Genomic DNA, 16,369 nt, shown 5'->3' with positions numbered 1-16,369 from the left:
CTAACCGGTGAGAACTGTCAAATATATGCCTTGCCATTTGTTTCCTGCTAAATGTGCAATACATGGAATTGAAGACGACGAGGAAGTAATAGCTGAGTCAGGAGGCGTGGTGCGTGCACATACATGAATCTTGGTATGGATTCCAAACCCCATCCACAGGGGAAGCCGGATCCCTGATTCTTTTTCCTTGATTCCGAGATGATTATGTATCTGTTACGGATAGATCCTCTGCATTACTCCTGATCGCTCGGTGATTGACCAGCATTGAATACCAATACCTCGCGGCAGAATGACAGAGCCGATTTCGCGTGAAGAGCTCGGACAACACAACAAGGACGGCGATCTCTGGATCGCGCTGAACGGGAAGGTGTATGACTTTTCCGACTTCCCATCGAGCCACCCCGGCGGGCCTGAAGGTACGTCAAGATGACCAGCCAGCACCAAGCACGAGAGGCAGAATTCGTTTTAACGTGGGCGCTGAGTGACTGCAGTGATTTACCGCTACGCCGGACAAGATGCTTCGGAAGAGTACAACACGTTCCACGCACCAGAGCTGGTCAAGAGCACCCTTGGAGCTGACAAGATGGTGGGCTATCTCCTCGACGTCGCGACCGCTGGCTCGGATGCCGTCAAGCCAGCTTCCTCGGTCAAGGACCAGAAGCCGCTTCTCGATGAACTCATCAATCTCTACGACCTCGAGGAGGTGGCCAAGCGAACCCTCACGGCCAAAGCGTGGGCCTACATCGACGGCGCCTCCAACGACAACCTCACCTGTCGCTTCAACAACCGAGTCCTCAGGCACATCTGGTTCCGCCCGGCCGTCATGAGGGGCGTACGCTACGTCAACATGTCGACGACCCTGTTCGGCTGCAAGCTCGACGCCCCCATCTACATCTCGCCCACGGCCGCCGTCAGCGTCGCTGGAACGGACGGCGAGCTGGCGCAGGCCAGGGGGGCGGCGAGCAGCGGCATCATCGCGACGATCCCCAACATGGCGTCCCATCCCCTCGAGGACATCCTGGACGCCACTCCCGAGAGGGCCTTCTTCCAGCTCTACGTGAGCAACGACAGGCAGCAGTCCGAAGATATCGTCCACAAGGTGACCGCGTCCGGCAAGATCAAGGCTATATTCGTGACGGTAGACTCTCCCGTCGTGTCAAAGCGCGAAGCGGACGAGCGCACCAAGGGGAACTTGTCCTCGGTCAATCCGTATAAAGGCTCGTCGCCCGCCGCTGCCGCCACCGCCGCCTCCCGCAAGGGACCGCCGCGCGGTGGTTTCGCCCGGCAGTCGGGCCAACAGGTCGACCCCAGCATAAGCTGGAGCGACCTGGCCTGGCTTCGCAGCATCACCAATCTGCCCCTGGTCCTGAAAGGCGTCCAGCGGCACGAGGATGCCGTCAAGGCGATGGAGCTCGGGTTCGAGGGGATCGTTCTGAGCAACCACGGAGGGAGGGCAGCTGACAACGCTCTGCCGGCCATCTTGACCCTGTTGGAGCTGCACAGGAACTGCCCGCAGGTCTTCGGCGCCATGGAGATCCTCGTCGACGGGGGGTTCCGAAGAGGCTCGGACGTTGTCAAAGCCATATGCCTCGGCGCGTCGGCTGTAGGACTCGGACGACCATTCATGTACAGCGTCATGTATGGCCAGGAGGGGACTGAGCGTGTGGTCGACAGTAAGTTTCTCCGCCACTTTCTTCGGGTTGTTTTCCCTTCATTACTTCTCGGCCGCTTTGCTGATTCATTCATTCTTCAGTACTCAAGGACGAAATCAGAACCTGCATGCAGCTCATTGGTATATGCGATCTTTTCGCGGATGCAAGTCCCGATTACCTGGTCACTGGTGAGATTGACCACCTCGTTCGGAGCGGACAACATCCCTATGCGAAGAAGATAACCCGAAGATCCAGGATCTAGACTTGTTCCATCTAAATACAGACCTTCACCAAGTGTCAAGGTGGTTCCCCATTAACCAACGTCACTCACCATGAACCCTCTGAAGTCCTTGCCATGTGTTCTTTTGCAGCCACCGCCCGTGCCCATCATGTCCATGTCGAGCAGGTTGACAACTCCATAGTACGACCTCGACGCTGACCGCCGCTTCTCCCTCACAAACCAACAAGTGAACGATTGATCGCTCGACCGATAACCAGGCCAAGGAAAGTGCCATCATCTTTGTTCTTGGGAGTTCTTCAAGCTATCTGGAGGCTATCGAGCATGTTGAGACCCTCGTTAATGTGCTGCGTCATGGTGTCTGCCTGCAATGAAGGAAGAAGGTTAGCAACGGCGTTGTGGAAGCAGTTCCATGACTTGGTAAGCGGCCAACGAAGGAGACGTGCCCAAGTACGGCAGACCCGAGAGAGTCTTGCTGAGTTTTTGAGGACAAGCTTGGGGCATGGAGAAACACGCAGGAGGGGGAAAAAGGGGGCCAAGGACAAAACAAGAACATGCAACAACATGAGTATGAATACTGATGATGGTAGAGATGGAAGCGGTAACAAACTTGTCCGGCCAACTTACATTGGAAGGCTGGAAGACGTTAAAGTGGTGCTTGTCCACGTCGATGACGGCCTTGATGAAGCTCTGATGTCTCCCCTCCCAACCCAACAGGAGTTCATCACGATACCTGTCCACCTGGGACGGTCCCTGCGAGGGTGCATCGGTGGGTGTGCGTCTCAAGCACCTCACCAGCACCGCAGGTGGCGGCCCAGTGAACTGTTCCGTCACCTCCACACGACCCTCCTCCTGGGGAGTCTTGGTCAAAGAAGCTGTCGTCCAGCCACCGCCCAACGGTAAGTGCAGAACCTGATCCGTCTCCACGGTGAACGTCTTCCCGCCGGCAGCGAGGCGCACCGGCTTGCCCTGGCAGGCCGGGGAGTCCCACGCGGGCAGGTCGCACACGCTCAGCATGGCGTCGAACTTGTCGAACGACTTGCGCACCAGGTCTGGGAGATCGCTAAAGTCCGGGTCCGGCCCGCAAGGCGGCAGCGTAGACGTGGGGATCTGAACTGGAGAGTCGACCATGAGGATCCCCGTGACGTAGAACCTGCAGGGCTTCATGTGCAGCATCCGTTTGGCAATGGCGAGGGACACATAGGCGCCGAGTGACCATCCTTGAAGAGTTTTGCATGAGCGACTGACTAGTTGAATGTCGTAAAGGAGAGGGCCTTTTTTTCCCCCTCCTCTCCCCTTTTCCCATCTACGTACCTCCCAACAGGATCGGGCCTCTGATGCCGGCGCTCTCTATCAGCTGCTGGTAGTGCTCGGCCATCTCGTCGAAACCCCCGTCCCATGGCTTCACTGCCTCAAAGTACGGGTCTGAGATGGCCCAGACATCCCGTTTCAGGTCCCCCAGGCGCAGATAACTATAGACCGTCCCACCGGCGTCGTGGATGAGTACGAGGGGGGCGGCGCTTGGAAATCTTGCCGCCCTCGGGCGAAACTGTAGACGCAAGGGGTTTTCGTCCATTGTGTGGTGGTGGTGGTGGTGGTGGTCGTCGTCGTCGTCGGTCGTGGGGGATCTCGGCTAACTCTGGGGCGGTAAGAATGTGATCAAGACATGTCCAGAGTAATAAATATCTCCGGGAATCGACCGTTTCTTCTATATATTGAACTTTTCAAGTCGAGCAAGTTCAACGAATGATGTATATATGTGTATGTATGCATGTATTTTTACTAGCGAAACTTTTCCTCACCTGCAGGGACCGCATGTTGTCGCTGCTTTGATTCCCAGATACACGACATTACGTACGGGTCAGTGTCCCTGTCTCGGCATATTGTTGCTGCGAGATGATTCATTGAGTCAGCAACTGAATCAAGGAAATTCCGTGAAGAGGAATCGTGGATCAGTTGTTGGATCGATTCACTCCACCAAAAGCAACACAGCCAGTACGGTGTCTTTTTTGTACGTAGTACGGATGTACACACGCGGCACCAATAGCCTGAGAGCTTACGCATAATTCACGAGCCAGGGTCCTCGGATCATAAAAGTGTTAGATCCGATACGGTCAATTCGATCAGAATGATAGGCATCAATACGATGTGGAGCCTAAAGATGATGATTGTATTATATCGGATCCTCTTATTATGAGCCCGAATTCTCTGATGGGTTTAATTAGATGTGTAATTTTTTATAGTTTTAATATATCCCTGCTCTATATTCCTATATATCCTATATACTAGAGTAAGTAGAAGAATATTACTAGAATAGATATATACTTAATTATTTAAAATATATATTATAATATATTCTATTAGTTAAAACTATTTTAAAAGACTTAGCTATCCTTTAACTTATAGCTTTTTAAGTTTTTATAGTCCCTTTTTTAAATATTTAAGTTTTACTTTATTATTAAAATTATTATTATTCTTTTAATATATATAATAAGTAAATATAATAAATAAATAAATATAATAAAAATCTTAACCTTTTTAATAAAAATTATTATAAAAAAATTATAAATTATTTAATTAATAAAATTATTTATTATATTTTTCTTTAGATATTTTAATTATTACCTAATAAGTCTTTATATTATACTTAGGCTTATTATAAATATTATAATAAGCTAAAAGAAAAGTGCTAAGCTGTTTTAAGCTATTAGGTAATTTCCTATATATAGAAAAGGGTTAAAGGCTAGTTGCCTTTAGCTATTATTATTATTATCTTCGTCATGGTTAATAAGAAAAAAGCAGCTTTTAGGCTCTTTCTCTAATTAAATCTTTATTGCTATTAATTAATTAATTGCTCTTATTATTTTATATTATATTTGCCTTACTGAGAAGTATATAAGATCTCTCTTTAAAAGTCTTTAAAAAAAAAGTTATAAGGTATATAATTTAGCTATAATTAGTATATTATATTTCTCTAATAAAATAATACTAAATACCTAATTATATTAACTTTCTTTAGATTTTGAACTCTTTGAGTGGTCGAGAATTGCGATCGGAAGGTTGACGTTGGAGGGGGGAGCTGCTATGTGAAGGGGTTAGATTTTAACCTCTTCAGTTGGTCAAGATGCAAGCTGTTCATTATGAACAGAGCTGGCTTCAGCGTGTCATTGAAGCTATCGATGATTGCGTGGATAAACCTTATTGATTTGAGCCTATTGAGACCTCTGGCTTTGGGTATAGAGCTTTTACTGTTGAAATTACTGAGATATAGATTGAAATACTTTGATCCCCATTTTGGGTGGTATAAAGTCAAGTCATAATATATATTATAATAAGTTTAATTATAATATAAAGACTTATTAAGTAATAATTAAGATATTTAATAAAGAATATAATAAGCAATTTTAATTAATTAAATAATTTATAGTATTTTTATTATAATTTTTATAGAGGAGGGTAAAAAAAATGCAGGGCCTAATTTAACAGAACTTTTGCATGGCTACTGTAAGACTCAGCTTAACCCTACCTTCCGACATAACCAACAACCAACATCCACACGCGTGCATCATTCATTGCCTGCTTCTGCATGCATCAAGCAACTCGCCCCCAACTTCCCCGGGTCCTTGCTTAGGTAAATTTTGCCGAGTCGTAATTTCCTCGATCCGTTGCCTTTGCCACACCGTCCTCGTGCATTTTTCGCGTTTCAACTCCAAACAGCAACAGCCTTCGTGGCCCCCCCCAATTCCAAACGCTGTGATCCGAGAAAGGCGTCGCAACAATAGATCTGAGCTCAGTCCCCATCTTCCTTCCGTCGTCAGGGTCGAAAGACCAAGTGCACCCCCGAAAGACGGTGGAAGCTGCTCATCGTCACCTTGCCCTGGAGCGTTTCTGACCCTGCCTCTCATCACAACATCTCTGAATCACAAGCAGCAGCGTCAGCGCCATCAGTCAGCATGAGGACATTCAACAGGACCAAGGCTGGCCGCGGCGGTCCTCCCCTCGCTGACCCATCGCAAGGCCCCTCGCAAGATAGCGAGCTCAACTGTGTTCGCCTCAGTGGTGATGTCGCCTCTCCTGCGATTGAGGATCCGCCGCGCGAGAGGGAGGCGGGACTCAAGGACTACGTCCGTGTCTTCACCTACGCCAAGCGACAGGACATCATCTTCCTGGTGGCCGCTGCGCTATCCAGCATCGCCGCCGGTGTGACCATGCCTCTGATGGTCGCCGTCTTTGGCCAGTTGGTCGAGAACTTCAGCAGCTTTGATGCTCCGGATGGCAAGACGCAGGATGCCTTTGACGATACCATGAACAGGGGCTCGTTGTACATCACCGGCTTGTTCATCGCCCGCCTCGGGCTCAACTACATCAACAAGGTACGTAATTGTCTGGAATGTCGCATTAAGTCATACATGACCGTAGGACGGTGCCAGGGACTCCACAAACACCGAAACTAACCCGGATGCCAGTTCTGCTTCCGTATCATCGGCATCCGCATATCTGCGGCCATCCGCCTTGACTACATGCAGTGCCTCCTCGGCCAGACCATCCATGTGCTCGACTCCATGCCCCCCGGCGCGGCGGCCACCACCATCACGGCGACCTCCAACATCCTCCAGATCGGCGTCTCCGAGAAACTCGGCACCTTTCTCGAGTACACAGCCACCATCATATCGGCCATCATCATCGCCTTCGTCTACAGCTGGTCTGTAACTCTCGTCACCAGCTCCGTCCTGATCTTCATCCTCGTCGTCCTCGGCATCCTCCTGCCCATAATCATCAAGGGCCACGGGAGGCTCACCGCAGCCGAGACCAAGGCCGGCGCCGTCGCGGCCGAGGCCCTAGGCTCCGTCCGCATGATCACCTCCTGCGGCGCCGAGCACCGCATCGCTCTGAAGTATGCCGGATTGGTCGAGCAGGCTCGCCAGGCCGGTGTGTGGACCAGCCCATTCGTCGCTATCCAGACGGGGCTCGTGTTTTTCAGTTTCCAGGTCGCTTTCGCGCTGGCCTTTTGGTTTGGCAGCAGGGAGTATTCGAATGGCCGTATCAACACCGTCGGCACAGTCGTCATTGTCTTGATGAGCGTCATGCTCATGGTGTGCGTGGCCTCTTCTTCCTCTTCTCCCATGGATCTTTTCTTATTTTCAAGTTTCGTCTGTCATCACGGGCCTTGCTGACTGGCGTTGTGACCTACAGATCCTCCATATCCCAAGTGTCCACACCCCTCATCGTTATCTCAAAGGCCATCGTTGCAGCATCCGAGTTCTTCGCGGTCATCGATGCCCCCAGGCCGGTGGCTGGCACGCTCAGATATCCTTCCGTGAACCCTGGCACCGACATTGTCTTCAACGACGTCCAGTTCGCCTACCCTAGCCGCCCCAGCAAGAAGGTCCTGGATGGGCTTAACCTCCGTATCGTGGCCAACAAGAACACTGCCATCGTTGGCCCCAGTGGCTCTGGCAAAAGCACAATCGTTGGCCTTATCGAAGGCTGGTACACCCTGCAGAGGCAGCACATCATCGCCAAAACGGTAGAGAAGAAACCACCCGCGAAGAAACCGCAGCAAGGAGAAGAAAACGATGCAGAACCGCCGTCAGCAGCAGGTACTGGGCCCTCCATTGAGATGGACGATGTCAGCCCCCCTGTTGAGCTCTCAGGCTCCATCACTATCGACGGGAAAGACATGACGGATCTGGACATGAAATGGTGGCGATCGCAGATCGGGCTCGTCCAGCAAGAGCCATTCCTCTTCAACGACACCATATACAGCAACGTCGCCGCTGGGTTGACGGGAACCCAATGGGCAGACGAGCCGGAAGCAAAGAAGCGCCAGCTAGTCCAGGAAGCCTGCAAGGAGAGTTTTGCCGACGAGTTCATCGACCGCCTCCCAGAGGGGTACGACACCCAAGTGGGAGACTCGGGCATCAAGCTCAGCGGAGGCCAGCGCCAACGGATTGCCATCGCCCGCAGCATCATCGCCAACCCCAAGATCCTCATCCTCGACGAAGCCACGTCCGCGATCGACATCCGCAGCGAGCGGATCGTCCAGGCGGCTCTCGAGAGGGTCTCCAGAGGTCGCACTACCGTCACCATTGCCCACCGGCTTTCCACCATCAAGAATGCCGATCGGATCGTCGTGCTCCGCCACGGCAAGGTCGTCGAGGCGGGAACTCACGAGTCGCTCCTCGCGGATCCCGAGGGAGCCTACTATCGCTTGGTTCACGCCCAGAAACTCTCCCTCGGAGACGATGACGGAGCCGAGGGGCTGTCCGGGACGCAAGAGGAGAAGGTCAGCAGCGAGGAAGAGCGTACCAGGATCGCTTCGTCCTCGGTGGGGGACCTCCCTTCGGGTGCAAACCACGATGCGCAGTGGAAGGACAAGAACATCCTCAATGGATTCGGGAAGCTTCTGTACGAGCAGAGGAGCCGCTTCCCACTATACGTAATCGCCATCATCTTCTCCATGGGTGCGGCATCCGCCATCCCTCTCCAAGCATACTTCTTCGGCAATGTCATATCCATCTTCGGGAAGACCGGTCAGGAACTGAGGGACGATTCGTCGTTCTGGGCGTCTGTATGGGTCGGTCTCGCGATCGGTGTGGGCATCTGCTACTTCGTTGTCATCATAGTGGCCACCAACGTCGAGCACTTCATCGCCTCGGTATATCGGCGCGAGTACTTTGACTCCATGCTCATGCAGAAGACATCGTACTTTGACCAGGACGGCAACTCAACCGGTCAGCTCACGGCACGCCTTTCCAGCGATCCGACGTCCCTCAAGGAGCTTCTGGGGATCAACACGTGCATGGTCCTGGTGGGTATATTCTCACTCCTCGGCGCGGTCATCATATCCTTCATCTACGGCTGGAAGTTGGCGCTCGTTGCTCTTTGCGTCATCCTCCCGCTCACCTGCTTGGCTACATTTTACAAGCTTCGCTACGAGCTGCAGTTCGCTGCCATGAACGAGGCCGTGTTCTCGGAGAGCTCAAAGTTCGGAGCCGAGGCGGTCGGCGCGTTCCGCACGGTCACGGCCCTCGTCCTCGAGGACGCCATCTGCGAACGATATCAGAAACTGCTCCAAGGTCAATTGACCTCGGCGTACCAGAAATCCCCCTGGCCTACATTCATCTTTGCCTTCTCCGACAGTGTCGGACTCGCTTGCCAGGCCCTCATCCTTTGGTACGGCGGCCGGCTCGTTTCTTCGGGAGAGTACGGCATCATTGCTTTCTTCATCACCTACATGGCTGTAATTCAGGGCGGAGAGTCGGCCGGCCAGTGGCTCGGCTTCGGGCCTAACGCTGCCCAGGCTACGGCCGCTGCCAACAGGATCCTCAACCTCCGGAATACTCGACATCAAGACATGGCACTCGGGTCGAGGCCCGTTGTTCCTGAGACCCAGAACGGTATCAACATCCAGTTCCAGGATGTTCACTTCAAGTATCCCACTCGCGACGTTCCCATCTTCCAAGGAATCAACCTCACCATTGAAGAGGGTCAGTTCGCCGCCATCGTGGGAGCGTCCGGCTCCGGCAAGACGTCTATCGTGTCGCTTCTTGAGCGATTTTACGACGTCACCAAGGGCCGCATCCTTTTCAACGGCCAGGACATAAGCGAGACGAGCATCCCCGAACACCGCCGGTTGCTGTCCTTGGTATCTCAGGAGCCGGCCCTGTTCTCCGGCACCATGCGCGACAACATCCTCCTCGGCGTCGACCCCGACCAGACGACCGACGAGCAGCTCGAGCAGTGCTGTCGCGACGCCGACATCTACGACTTCATCAGCTCGCTCCCGGACGGATTCCAAACCGAGGTCGGCAACAAGGGCATTAGCCTCAGCGGCGGGCAGAAGCAGAGGATGTCGATCGCACGCGCCCTAATCAGGAACCCGCGCGTACTGCTGCTCGACGAGGCGACGAGCTCGCTAGACTCGGAGAGCGAGAAACAGGTGCAGGCTAGCTTGAGCCGGGTGACACAGGGTCGGACGACGATCGCCGTAGCGCACCGGCTGGCGACCATTCAGAACGCTGATGTCATCTACGTGCTGGGAGAAGGAAAGGTGCTCGAACACGGCAGCCATTCTGAGCTGCTCAGGCTGAGGGGCGCGTATTGGAGCATGGTAAGTCTCTACTTCTGCCTCTCACTCGCGACCAAGCCATCTCTTGCGTCTTCCTATACTAACACGGGAGTCTAGTGTCAAAGTCAAGCTCTGGATCAATAGAGAAAACGAGGCGCGCGCAATACAGAAAGAACATTTGGCGATGACTATGGGATTGACTTTGAACATCTTGTTAGTCAGACACAGTATCCTTTCGTCGATATGTGTACTGGTTTGGGTGTTGGCACAACACCTGCCTCCTTGCCTTGTCAACTCGTTCTCTTATAACTTGCACCTGGTGTGCTCCATGATGGTCCTCACTTCCCTAATAATAGAATAATCTGATCTACACGACCAAAGGATAGAGCATTTGAATGTGCTATTTTCTACTTCCATTTCTCATATGACTACAAGTATCTTGGATTGGACCAGCGAGGCCTGAGAGCCTGCGATGGAAAGTAGAGATAACACGAACACTGCATCCCCATTTTCCGCATTTCCGTCTTCCATATGAGGGAAATACACTTGGATTGAACTTACTCGATATGCTGCTGTAATGTATATATGGACTACTGTCTTCCCGTGTCCAGTCTGAGACCTCATGAAGCAAATCCTCCACAGTAGTCCTATGAACTGTCTCGAAGGTTTCTCTCCAAGGCTGCATGCACATCATATCATGACGCCGAAATGCGCCGAAACGACTTTCTTTTTCACGACTGACCGCACGCGACAATCAGGGGCCTCTTGCTGTACTGGACAGTACCACTCTCGGAGCCGGTCGCCTCAATAGCCCTGACAACAGCCATTGACTCCTCATCAGCAACCTCACCGAACACGACGTGCCGGCCGTCGAGCCAAGAAGTTTCAGCCGTGGTGATGACAAACTGGGATCCGTTTCTAATCGGGATCTATTAGAATGACGATCTCTTCCTTTTCCTCTTGCCTTACTGGCAGATTGCAGAGGGGGGGGAGCTTTACGTGTGAGGCCCGGCATTGGCCATGGTCAGCATGCCAGGCTTGTGGTGCTTCAGAGTAAAGTTCTCGTCCTTGAACTTAGGCCCATAGATGGATTTCCCGCCTGTGCCCTAAACCAGAGAAAAGAGTTTAGCTTCTTGACGAGAAGTATGTGGCCAGGTATTATCCGGTGGGTGTTTTCGTACATTGCCACGGGTGAAATCTCCGCCCTGCAATAGAAAGCCCGGGATGATGCGGTGTAGGTAGGAACCCTTGTACCCGAAGCCCTTCTCGCCGGTGCAGAGAGCACGGAAGTTCTCGGCCGTCATAGGGGTAACGTCATCGTACACGGTCAAGTTGATTTGGCCAGTCTGCACTGTAGAGAAGTCATCCGTCAGCGGAAGCGGTAGCAGGAGTTGACTAGGTATCGTATTTCATCGATGGTGCAAAAAGGAATCGCAACAGCAACCATGGGTTTGTTGCCGGGGAAGGGAATGAGAAAGGAAGAACGGACAGTAGGAGACACATACTCTTAATTGTTTCGGTGGGCTTGCCATCTTTCATAATAGGGCCTTCCCACTCGAGTTTGAGGTAACTATCATCCGTTTAGGAATCAGCCCTGGATTTTCCCATCACCATACATGACTGCAAAGAGGGCAGGGCGGTTTCAGCTTCACTTACGTGCTGATAACCATCTTGGCAAAAGAACAACAAGTTAGATGGGGATACTTGACATCAATTGGCAGCAGGAGAACGAGAGAAGCGGGTCGCGCAAGGCGGAGGAGAGACAGAGACGCTGGAGAATCTTGAGATGGCCTTTACATGTAAAGGTCAAGATCGTGGAGTCGCGAGAGGGTTGGAAGAGGTAAAACGAGGGCCAAGGAGGGGTATTTGAGGAGGGGTATTTATGGAGGGGTATTTCTGGAGGGGTATTTATGGAGGGGTATTTCAGGAGGGGTATATGAAGGTTGAGCTCGATCTGGCGGCATGCATGCAATCCTGGCCTCGAGGGTGCAGCGATGAGGCCGGGGAGGAGGCTGATGGCAGGTCCAACGCATCCATGCATATATCCGTATGCGCCCCATAGGCCCCGGGTGGCAGTGCTGACTTCAAGAATCATACTTGTAATAGGTAGTCTATAGCGTGGGGGATGGATGGTGCATTGGCTTTGGAGTATTCAATACGGATCTGCTGCTTTGGTTTTTCCACCTTGATCAAGGCTGCAGTTTCCTCATTTTGGCACATGTTCCTGGTTCACCGGGGTTCGATCCCCCGAAGTTGTCTGTCTCTCTGCAGAGAACGCTCTGCCCGTGACCGACCAACGAGAAATGGTGAAAGCCGCATGGGGATACCGTTTCTTACCGGCTGTGTGCACATGCACGCCGTGGAACACGAACTGGGCGCGGGGCAAACAAGATGAAATCATCGGTACCTATTGCACAGCGAAATGGAATGCTGCCTCGCTACGAGTAGTACAACAGATGGTAATACCAACAAGATTCTTGCCAACATGGAACTCTTGACATATGGCGACTTCGGGGGTAGAGTCAGTAACCTGATCAGCGAGGCCTCAGCTATCATGAATGTATGATGCTAGGGTGCTTGTTGCAAGCGACAGACGATAATGACTTCAATCTCAGTGGCTGTTGAACCTGATCCGATGCATCCAGTAGACAATCTTTTTTTTTTTTTTTTCGAAAAAGTCCCTCCCTATCCTTTCTTCAGCAAACGTAACCAAGTTGACGATGTGTCGATGGGCCTAAAACCAGTACTGGGAGGGTTGCAGAGTAGGGTTTGAATACATATCCTACCCTGTACCCATTCTCATTTAGGCCAACGCATATCAACTTGCTCAACGGGGTCGATGGATCAACAATTCATGACAATGTCATACAGGAAGATGCAGCTGTTTGATAAGATAAGTATTGAGTGCAAAATTTAGTGCATCTCAAGTCAGGTTGTGCAGTCTTTCAGTATTCTTGCCAACCAAGACAGTTCAGATACGGTGGGTGGGAATGGGCACACATTTGCCGCAGCTCGATGTAGTACCTTAGACATTTGAACTGTACAATGGTAAAGGTAGTGGCCAACTATTGTTTTTACTGGCCGAAATCTCGTCTACTCATTCGGTACTTCTAAATTATATCCGTTCATTCTATCTGACTTTCTCTTATTAACAACCATATGTGCAAGGAGTGGATGGAGGAGTTTCAGGCAGAGTCACCAGCCACTATCTGAGTTGTGGCTGCGCGTCGTGGCGCGTGCATGGTTGAACAATAGCTTTAGGCCCTGATCATGAACGGGGGTCAAAATGAATCACGTTTTGAAGACGGACATGCTGGCGCATAAAATTAGGTTGGCCAGCGTCTGGTACCAAAACCCCGTTCATTGCACGCGTGATTGGAATTGAATCACCCCCTCACGGCGGGTTCATTTTGAACCACAAGATCATCATCAATTGAGCCTCAAAGAGCAAGTCCGCAACGTGCGGGAGCTCGTGGCGAGATTGATACATATTGTTCTGGGCCGGTATGCACTTGCGACAGCTTATGCTCATGTCGGCTGCTGGAAGTGGTGCTGGATTAAGCCAAGCGCGTCCGATAGGCATCTAACCCGAAAACTCAAAGCAGGATTCATTTTGAACGCCGTTCATGATCAGGGCCTTAATAAGGCATCATTCCGATCCAACTCTGCTCCATCGAAACATCAGAACCTCCCCCTTTTTCTTCTTCTTCTTTTTCTTTTCTTCATTCTTTTCCTATCTTTATTTCTTCCTGCACCGGCAAGTTCCAAGCTCGCCAGAGGAGCGGTGGCTGACCATTCTGGACAAGTCTATTCCCGCGTGAGGCTTGCTGTCACTCCCAAGGGAAAAGGGATAAGTTACGAAAAGGTCGCCGCAAGCGCAACACAGCTTGATCCGTCTTGTGCTTAACGGATCATCCTATTCCTGAGCGCTCACTGCCCCTCGTGCAGATGACTACATGAGTACACATTCCGTCTGGCGAGACGGATGAGGCGCCGCGCTAGGTCCCCGGCGGCAGGGATGCTATGCCAGCCACAGATCAGACTAGTCCGGGAAAGGACAACTGGCCAAAAACTAGCAACATTCATATAACTACCTAGTCGATGGTGTTGACCCTAAAGAAACACCTCGCTGCGACATGTCTCCAGGGTTGCGCGAACTGGCCATCCGTAGAGCGGCTCTGTTCTGTTGTGGAATGAACCATTGTGTCTACCTCCGTACTCGGGGCAGAACCTGCGGTTGACTCTCGTCGATTCCAGACCAGTCAGTGATGAGTTCCACAGGGCGATTATTCCAGGAACCTCGCTGAGAGAGGCATGCACCACCCTCTGAAATGCACACAATAGATCAGCATAAGCGGAAGGCACCTTGTATTTACTCCATGTCTACGGATACACCCGACGCTAAAAAAGAGACAAGCAAAGAGGGACGGGTTCATTGGCGGGGTCTTGCTGATTTAGGCAATATGTTGTTAAGCACGGATCATGTCCCGTGGCGCGATGGTCTAAGCTTCCTGGCCCGATGGGAGCAGTGACTAAAAATAGAAACAAGACTAGGTTATAGCCAATCTTGCCCACAACCAAGGGCATTGAAGGATGGATGAACCCCAGATAGTCAGTAATTACCCCATTGATCCATGGAACATGGCCCAACAGCAATGACCCAACAACTCCAGGTATCTATTTTGACTAAAGGCGTTCTAGACCTGCTCGCTCCGCTCTTGACCGTAACGGACTTTGGCTTGCCTTTTTCTCCAAGACCTCCTCGAACACCGCCTCCAGTCGTCGCATAGCATCGGTTGATATCTGGTGATGCAGGACGATGCGTGGTGCCCTGATCCGTATGTCACGGTGCTGAGCAGCCGTGTCCAGTCTGGACTTGTCGAGACCAGCCCTCCTCAAGTCGAGCCAGACAAGGTTCGTCATGACCGGGCGGAGAAGCAGACCACCTCTGGAGGTCCACATGTTGGCCACCGCTCTCGCCAAGATATGTGTGCTCTGGATGATGCCCCGCGTGTCGACATCGCCGGGACCAAAATTCTCTATCATGGCCTGCCAAGCCGCAGCCACAATGGCCCCAGCCTTGCGGACGCCGCCGCCGATGCTCTGGCGCAGTCTTCTCGCCCTTGCTATAAGGTCCCTCGGGCCCACGATGACCGATCCTATCGGCGCTGCGAGCCCTTTGCCGAAGGAGAGGGTCATGGCGTCGCAGCAGGCCGAGATCTCCTTTAGAGTACCGCCCCCGGCTGCCACGGCGTGCCATACCCGCGCACCGTCGATGTGAATGGCGATCTCCTGCTCGTCGGCCCAAGCCTTCATCTTGCGGAGCTCTTGTAGCGGGATTACGCTGCCGTGAGCCGTGTTTTCGAGGCTGATGATGCTGGTGGGCAACCGTTCTATCATGTTGGTGGTCACTGCGTGTCGTTCCACATCACCAAGGGTGAGATAGTGCCCGTTTGCCGGCCGCACGGGCTGGATGGATGCCCCGGAGAGACCAGCAAGGCCACCGGCCTCAAAATGTACGATATGAGAGGTAGCATCTGCTAGTACACCCGTGCATCGTCGTGACAGTGCTCCCAAGGCAATCTGGTTGGCCATGGTCCCGGATACAACAAACAGAGCTGCTTCTTTGCCACAGATGCTCGCCATGTGCTCCTCGAAGGACCGTGTTAGCTGGTCCTCGCCGTAGACATCATCATTGAGCGTGGCCCCGGAGATTGCTTCCAGCATCCCGTGGGATGGTGTAGTAATAGCATCGCCTGCAACATCAGATAGCTGTCAGCTCTGGTAACAGGGAAGGATAGCATAGGACAACCACAAAGAATCGATTTGATAACTTACTCCTGAAGTCAAAGGCTGAGCCAGTGAGCGTGGGATCTCCCCAATGACCTGCCTTGGAATCCAGTATGGGGCAAGTCTTCATGGTGATGTGAATCTAGCGAGAAGAATGCAGGAGAATCGGCTGGGATGGCCTCCAGATATGAGCCACATGGTCTACACAGTCTGACCAAGTTTCGAATCCTTCATCAGGGATTACTAAAGAGGTAATACGGAGTAAAAGGAGTAGTATAGCTTGGAATTTGGGAAACCCCGACGAGGCGATCCCCTGGGCTGTCAGATTACCTTACAAGTCTCCATCTACTGACCGCAAACTCAACTCTGTTCCTTTCAGTCACTTCCTCTTTCCTGGAACATCTCTTCGAATTTGGAAAAAAAGAAAAAAGCACCAACACAAAATCAGGAGATACACTCTTTATCGGACACAAATAGCTACGTGCCCTCTGTGCCGTGCAACTATACTGTCCGAAAACTCGACCTAGGAGCCACTTACACCTCTGGTGGCAGCACAAAGCTGGACTCGCCGCAACTCAGCAACCAGCCACTCGAAATCGCAAACTACAGCAGCTACAC

The 16,369-nt window shown here is 52.0% G+C and overlaps 5 protein-coding genes across 5 annotated transcripts; 2 read left to right on the top strand and 3 right to left on the bottom strand.

Annotated features, from left to right (window-relative positions):
• Positions 1–289: 289 nt before the first annotated feature.
• NCS57_00812900 (Cytochrome b2-like protein) lies at positions 290–1,914 on the top strand (the record flags this gene model as incomplete). The annotated part of the gene is made up of 3 exons (XM_053057956.1): positions 290–416; positions 492–1,673; positions 1,754–1,914. The coding sequence occupies 3 exons, from the start codon at positions 290–292 to the stop codon at positions 1,912–1,914; spliced, it is 1,470 nt and encodes a 489-aa protein (XP_052911787.1).
• Positions 1,915–2,189: 275 nt separating this feature from the next.
• On the bottom strand, positions 2,190–3,466 carry NCS57_00812800 (Esterase-like protein; the record flags this gene model as incomplete). The annotated part of the gene is made up of 3 exons (XM_053057955.1): positions 2,190–2,255; positions 2,518–3,110; positions 3,205–3,466. 3 exons carry the CDS (start codon positions 3,464–3,466, stop codon positions 2,190–2,192), a joined length of 921 nt encoding a protein of 306 aa, XP_052911786.1.
• A 2,377-nt stretch (positions 3,467–5,843) lies between these two features.
• Positions 5,844–10,105, top strand: NCS57_00812700 (ABC transporter; the record flags this gene model as incomplete). The annotated part of the gene is made up of 4 exons (XM_053057954.1): positions 5,844–6,263; positions 6,357–6,985; positions 7,084–10,003; positions 10,079–10,105. The coding sequence occupies 4 exons, from the start codon at positions 5,844–5,846 to the stop codon at positions 10,103–10,105; spliced, it is 3,996 nt and encodes a 1,331-aa protein (XP_052911785.1).
• Positions 10,106–10,692: 587 nt separating this feature from the next.
• NCS57_00812600 (Peptidyl-prolyl cis-trans isomerase) lies at positions 10,693–11,631 on the bottom strand (the record flags this gene model as incomplete). Its single annotated transcript, XM_053057953.1, has 5 exons — positions 10,693–10,879; positions 10,961–11,067; positions 11,143–11,312; positions 11,467–11,531; positions 11,618–11,631. 5 exons carry the CDS (start codon positions 11,629–11,631, stop codon positions 10,693–10,695), a joined length of 543 nt encoding a protein of 180 aa, XP_052911784.1.
• Positions 11,632–14,647: 3,016 nt separating this feature from the next.
• NCS57_00812500 (Alanine racemase) lies at positions 14,648–15,881 on the bottom strand (the record flags this gene model as incomplete). The annotated part of the gene is made up of 2 exons (XM_053057952.1): positions 14,648–15,717; positions 15,800–15,881. The coding sequence occupies 2 exons, from the start codon at positions 15,879–15,881 to the stop codon at positions 14,648–14,650; spliced, it is 1,152 nt and encodes a 383-aa protein (XP_052911783.1).
• Between the last annotated feature and the right edge of the window lie 488 nt (positions 15,882–16,369).

Source organism: Fusarium keratoplasticum, chromosome 6 (assembly GCF_025433545.1).
Source record: "Fusarium keratoplasticum isolate Fu6.1 chromosome 6, whole genome shotgun sequence".
Taxonomy (NCBI): domain Eukaryota; kingdom Fungi; phylum Ascomycota; class Sordariomycetes; order Hypocreales; family Nectriaceae; genus Fusarium; species Fusarium keratoplasticum.
The sequence above is the reverse complement of the archived record's forward strand: the minus strand, read 5'-3'. Positions and strand labels throughout refer to the sequence as shown.